Raw genomic sequence first — 6,000 nt, forward strand, 5'->3', positions numbered from 1 at the left:
CACTGAGTCCCAAGCTGGCAGAGACCATCATGGCCTCCTTAATGATGTCCTTTTGCAATACATAACAGAATATCTTCATAAATGCTTGTAGCTCCCTCAAATGCCAGGGCCCATATTCGATAGGCAAGACGCTAGCATTTAGTCCCCTCCAAAAGCCTCTGTTCCTGGGTGAACCCCCATCAAAGTCGACTAACAAGGTCCCAGACCTCCACCCGGATGGACATTTGTTAATCGGGCAGAGTGAATTCACATAGTCAGCCCGCATGATCTCCATTCTTGGCTGCAAAGAATAATCGTTATCAGATGGGGTGGGGCAGAAGTCATTGACTGTCTGGCTGTCAGCGCTTTTGGCTGGGTGTTTTTTAAAATTCTGGGGCTCAGTCTGCTGCTGGACATATGGGCCGATCACCCCAGCTTCCTGAAGCTGTAGAGACACTGTAGGTGCTAGGCAGAGGCCAGCGGCGCTCTGCCTTGTTGCCAGTGATTCAGCTTGGAGTAGAAGCTTTACTATATCAGCATGCCCCGGCTCCCTGGAACTCCACAATTGTTGACAGTGCTGTGCAGAGGTTGGTAGCATTCTGCCCTGTTGCCAGCACTTCTGCTGGGGGCTCCACATAATCCACTTTGGCGAACCGTTGGGGCAGGAGGCTGGATTCCTCCATTCTCAAACTGTGTAGCTGCTATTGGGGAGGTGAGCCGGCAGCTTCTTCTTCCGTTCCCTCGTCTGAATGCTGGGACGATATGTCTCTGGTACTGTCTCCCAGGTGCACGGATCTTTGCTGAGGAGGAAAGACTGCTTCCTCCACCCTGGGTGACTGTTGGGGAGGGACGACTAACACCTCCTATACCTTCTACCCCTGTGTCCTGATCTGCTGCTGGGAAGTGACCGCCACCTTGTCACCCTGAGCCTCTGGAACTGCCACATATGTGGGGCAAAGTTTTTGGACCATCTGTCTGTCTGGAATTGCTGAAAATCTAGGGTACGGGTTGGCTGCACTTGGGCCCAGTGCCAACACTTTGGCAGGTGACTCATAATCTATAACATCCTCTGATGAACAGTCAATTAAATCCATACATTCTGTGGTCTGTGGCTGGAGAGATGAGCAGACTGCTCCACCTCCCGTACCCTCATCCAGCTGCTGAACAGATGCATTCCTCTATCCAAGATCATCCCATGCAGAAATAGGATCATCAAAGTCAGTCAGCACTTGCTGCACGCCATAAGACCTCCGCATCCACAGCTGCGGGGACAGGTTAGCAAAACACACTGTTACTCTGCCATCTTGCCGACTCTTCAGCCAGGATTTCAGAGTTGGCAGCTGGTATTTCCTGATAGTCCCAGGCAAAGGGAGCCCAGACCTGCTGCTGTGCAGAATCTAGCAGCTGTCTGTAGGCAATCTCCAGCTCCCATTCCTGATTGGCTAGAAATGCCAAATCTTTCAGTGTCCAGGGAACTTCTGAGCATTCAGCATCCGTTCTCTGTATTCTGAGATTTCTTCCAAACGCCACTCCAAATCGCTCCCAAAGTCAGGGTCCTATGACAGCCTCTCTAATAACACCCCCAGGCCGCCGTAGCCAAAGCCTTCTGTTGGGGTGTTGTCCACTGTCCACAGACACACTTGGGCTACATACCAGCAGAGGGCTTTGTAGCTCTCGTTCAGTAGCATCTCCACCTGGTGCCTAGTTAACTCCGCTTTCCATTCCTTCTGCGGTTGTTCCCCCAAAAACACTATTTGCACTTCGTACTGTGACCAGTACCTTTCCTAGAAGTAGGAGAGAATTTTTCCCTGGTTTCGCTGCTCATAGGCTAGCGCTCCCTTCCAGAGTTCCCCGCAGATAGAATCATAGTATCCCAGCAGGACCTCCTCTGATACTTGTCCTCTGTGCTGTATCTGCATCTCTCGCAACCTCCTTCTGAATTCCTCTTCCATGGCTGGTATCTATACCTCTCCTCCTCTCCTGCTATCCGGACCTTGGATCCAGGTGGAGGTTTGGATGTCTCAGACTGCAGGAAGCATCCCACTGCCTGCCACCAATGTAACGCAAGGTCCCACACTCCGCTTTCGTCATATACCGCTTTCTCACAGTCTGTATATAGATATAAAAATCTATACAGCAGGGTGACAAAGCAAACTGTAACCAGAAACCTAATTAACATAAGCTAGTTATCTAATCATTTACCCAGACTTGATGACACAGAGATATCACCTTTCAGGGTAGACTCGCCGTGTCCTCACTCACAACTTACAATACACGTAAGTATAAACACATCCCCCAGTTGTATGCTAGGAGACAAAGGTGTGTTAATGAGCACAATAAACTATTGGGTGAAAGAACCGGGCTTTCCAGATCTCATTAATAAGCATTCCTTTCACATACATCTGCCCACTGAGTCACAAGCTAGCAGAGGCCATCATGGCCTTCTTATTAATGTCCTTTAGCATTACATAACAAAATATCTTCCTAAATGCTTGTGGCTCCCGCTAATGCCAGGGCCCATAGTCGGTAAGCAAGAGGCTAGCATTCAGTCCCCTCCAAAAGCCCCTGTTCCGGGTGAGTGTATCACAATATTTATTCAACTGTGATTGAATAGCAATGAATTTAATTGAAATTCATTTAGTTTTGTTTTGTTTATTCATTCCAAATTTTCAGAATGATTTGAATTCAGATTGATCGAAAAATGATTAACTGATTCAAATTCTGTGTAAAGAATAGCTGGATGTTAGGGAGCGGACCATAGATTTTTTTTTCCTCTGGGGGTGTTCAGCTCATGGCTGTGCTGCATTTTTACAATACCCCAACTGCTTCCCCTTAGAGCTAACACTTTGTTGGAGCCTACCATGAAGTTGGTGTGAGCTGAGCATCACCATGGCGAAGTGGTTAGCACTTCCAGCTAGCAGCACTAGGGTTGACTGTTTGAATCCCAACCACAACACTTCCTGCCTGAAGTTTGCATGTTCTTCCTGTGCCTGCATAGTCTAAATTGGCCCTAGTATGTGTATACAGTATATGCACGTGAGTTTGGTACTTTAGATTGTAAGCTCTTTGAGGGCAGGGACTGATGTGATGCAATATATAGGTAAAGTGTTGTGTACATTGACGGCACTATATATGTACCTGTAAGAAATGAAAAAATTATAAATATCAATGCATGTAGCCTGGGAGGCCAGGAAAGGAGGTGGACGAGTGAGCTCTGAACCATAGCAGGCCACATGATGTCAAAATGGGGGAGGTGCTTTGGGGCAGGGGGGCTCCTCTCCCAAAGCACCTTGTCCCCATGTTGATGGGACAAGGGCCTCTTCCCTACAACCCTGGCCCGGTGGGGTTTTTTTTGTTAATAAAGGACTTGTCAAAAACTGTTGTGTTTTTATTAACTTTGATTATTTTTCTGGTAAATTAGTAGGGGTTCCCTTACTCATTCACATGCAAGGGCTGGGATCTGGGGTCCCCTGATTAGAGGGGGCTTCCAGATTTTGATGAATCTCCTCAATAAGTTTTGGATAATTCAGATAATTTATCCCCACAACCCTGGCCCAGTGGTAGTGGGGAAGAAGTCCTTGTCACCATGAACATGGGGGCAAGGTGCTTTTAAGGGGAGCTCTCCTGCACCAAAGCACCCCTCCATGTAGAGGACATTCGGCCTGGTATGGTTCAGGAAGAGCTGCTTGCTCGTCCCCTCCCCTTTTCCTGGCCTGCCAAGCAGCATGCTCGGGTAAGGGTCTGGTATGGATTTTGAGGGGGTTCTACTTAAAATCATTACCAGAGTTGAAGGGCCTGGTATGGGTAGGAGGACCCCCACACAGTTTTTTTTTTTTCAGAATTTTTAATTCATATGTTGAGTCATCAGTTGTTAAGGACACAATGGCCAGCTTGACAATTATGGCAGGTTTAGGGCTTTAGGGTTCTGCAAGAACATGCCGATGACATGCAAGTTTGTTACGTACATAAGAGAGCTGTTAGAAAATCTAGTTTTAGTGTCTAGTTTAAGGAGCTATAATTTTTCGATCGATCCTAATTTGAATCATTCCAAAAATTGGAATTTGTTAGAAAATTAAGAAACAAAAGGAAAATAAACGTACTCCAAAACAAATAAACGGAACAAAATTACTAACATAACAAATCTTTCTGAAACAAAACGAAACACATTTTTTCTGTTCTGCGCATGTCTAGGCATGCATGCCCTTCTGCACAAATGCCCAAATATGGGCTTTGGGATGTAAAGGTGTAAAAGATTGTGACTTTTTTTTGTAGGATGGTGCTACTGGTGTTTACTCATTACTTAATGGTACCTCGATATCGGCATACTCATCACTTTCTACTTATCCATCTTCATAAAGGAGCATGAGGCCACAAAGGGCATGAAATGGTAAAAATTCATCCATAATTTGTTCATTTGTTAATTTGTATTCATTTTTTGGACAAAAACTTGGGCCCAATTGAAATATTTTAGACCCTTTGAGGAACAACGTATAGGAGGATAAGTTTATCATCTGTCTTTTTGGTCACATATATGTCTAGGTTTCCTTGCTTCTTGGAATCCCCTAAAGCAACCAATCCATGTTTTGTTTATTGGGAGGAATGTATTTTATTTAGATCACTCTTACCAGTCGCCATGTCTGTCCTGGACTTGTTTTTCTTACTTTCTTCTAAAGTTGAAGTTTGTGAAATCCTACCACTAAACAAAGTGCTATCATCACCTGAAAAAGTCTTCGAAGAGAAAGAATTGGAACCACCAGGAATCTTTAACATTGGATTGAAGCTTATAATCTCTTGAATGTTAGCTCGTTTAGAGCGTATATTGTGTGTATTGTGACTACCCTGTTTCAATTTTTCTTTTCCTGTGCACGAAAAAGGAACACGTGGAAGGAGTCTCAATATTCAATGAGGATAATGACGTTGTGGTTATGGAAGCATCAGTTCAGAATCAGTGGCATTGGACACATTTTATTAAAGCACTCTGAATGCCAATGAAAGCTCCTGTCATTAAAAAAAATGGTTCCCTTAGAGTTCACACATCGCGTTTGCTTTGCTTCAAAAGTTATACCCCATGTCGCTTTATTGGTGCTTCAAAGCATCTCCAAATATTCCATAGAGGTCTATGAACATGCTCTCTTATAACACCTGAAGCTTTTTTTTTTTTATAAAAAGTTAATAAAAAGTATAAAAGTTTTATTGAGTCAACAAGAAGGAACAAAGTAGAGATTTGGCATCATCACTTCCCATAACAATCAGGGAAGATACGGAAACCAAAACGGGGAAAAGGAAGATCTGTATCTTATATTGCAGGTCATAGCTGAGAATGTTTCCTTGAATAGCATGTAGAACTTATAACATGTCTACTCCTGGATACCATTCCTGTGACTACCATCCTGACCATCATTTCTACAGGCTTTGTTAACCACTATAGCTGAAAGATGGCTGCAGCGTGGACGCCAATTGCCGGGAGGCCGTCCCTGGACGTCCTCCTGTTTACTTCCGCATTGCGCACTCCTGCGAGCACGCATCGGGGAAGTTCTGTGCTGGCCGTGTCCCGCTGTGATTAGCCGTTTACAGCGAGATCGGCATGCCCAATGAGAAATGATCTCTCATCGCCGGATTTCCCTCCTCACACAGACAGCGTGTGGGGAGGGAGAGATGAACGGCTACAGCGGCCGTTAGGTAAAATAAATAAAGTGCCCACAATGTCACTGCCACCTGTCCCCACTGCCACCTGTCCCCAGTGCCAGCTGTCCCCAGTGCCAGCTGTCAGTGCCATTTGCCCCAGTGCCACCTGTCAGTGCCATTTGCCCCAGTGCCACCTGTCAGTGCCATCTGTCCCCAGTGCCACGTATAAGTGCCATCTGTCATAAGTGCCACTCATAAGTGCCATCTATCATCACTGCCATATCAGTGTCACGTGTCATCAGTGCCACATATTAGTGCCATCTGTCATCAGTGCCACCTGTCAGTGTCACGTGCCATCTGTTATCAGTGTCACGTGTCATCAATGCCATGTATCAG

At 45.6% G+C, this 6,000-nt stretch overlaps 1 protein-coding gene across 1 annotated transcript in view; it reads left to right on the plus strand.

Moving 5' to 3' along the window:
- Positions 1-5,011, plus strand: part of LOC143926821 (vomeronasal type-2 receptor 26-like) — a 110,888-nt gene extending 105,877 nt beyond the window's left edge. The window contains exon 3 of the mRNA XM_077450862.1: positions 4,252-5,011. Within this exon, the coding sequence (XP_077306988.1) occupies positions 4,252-4,335 (84 nt within the window). The 3' untranslated portion in view covers positions 4,336-5,011. The remainder of the gene's footprint in view (positions 1-4,251) is intronic.
- Positions 5,012-6,000: the final 989 nt, after the last annotated feature.

Source organism: Lithobates pipiens, unplaced genomic scaffold, assembly GCF_037356315.1.
Source record: "Lithobates pipiens isolate NorthernLeopardFrog02 unplaced genomic scaffold, aLitPip1_a1.2 Scaffold_23, whole genome shotgun sequence".
Taxonomy (NCBI): domain Eukaryota; kingdom Metazoa; phylum Chordata; class Amphibia; order Anura; family Ranidae; genus Lithobates; species Lithobates pipiens.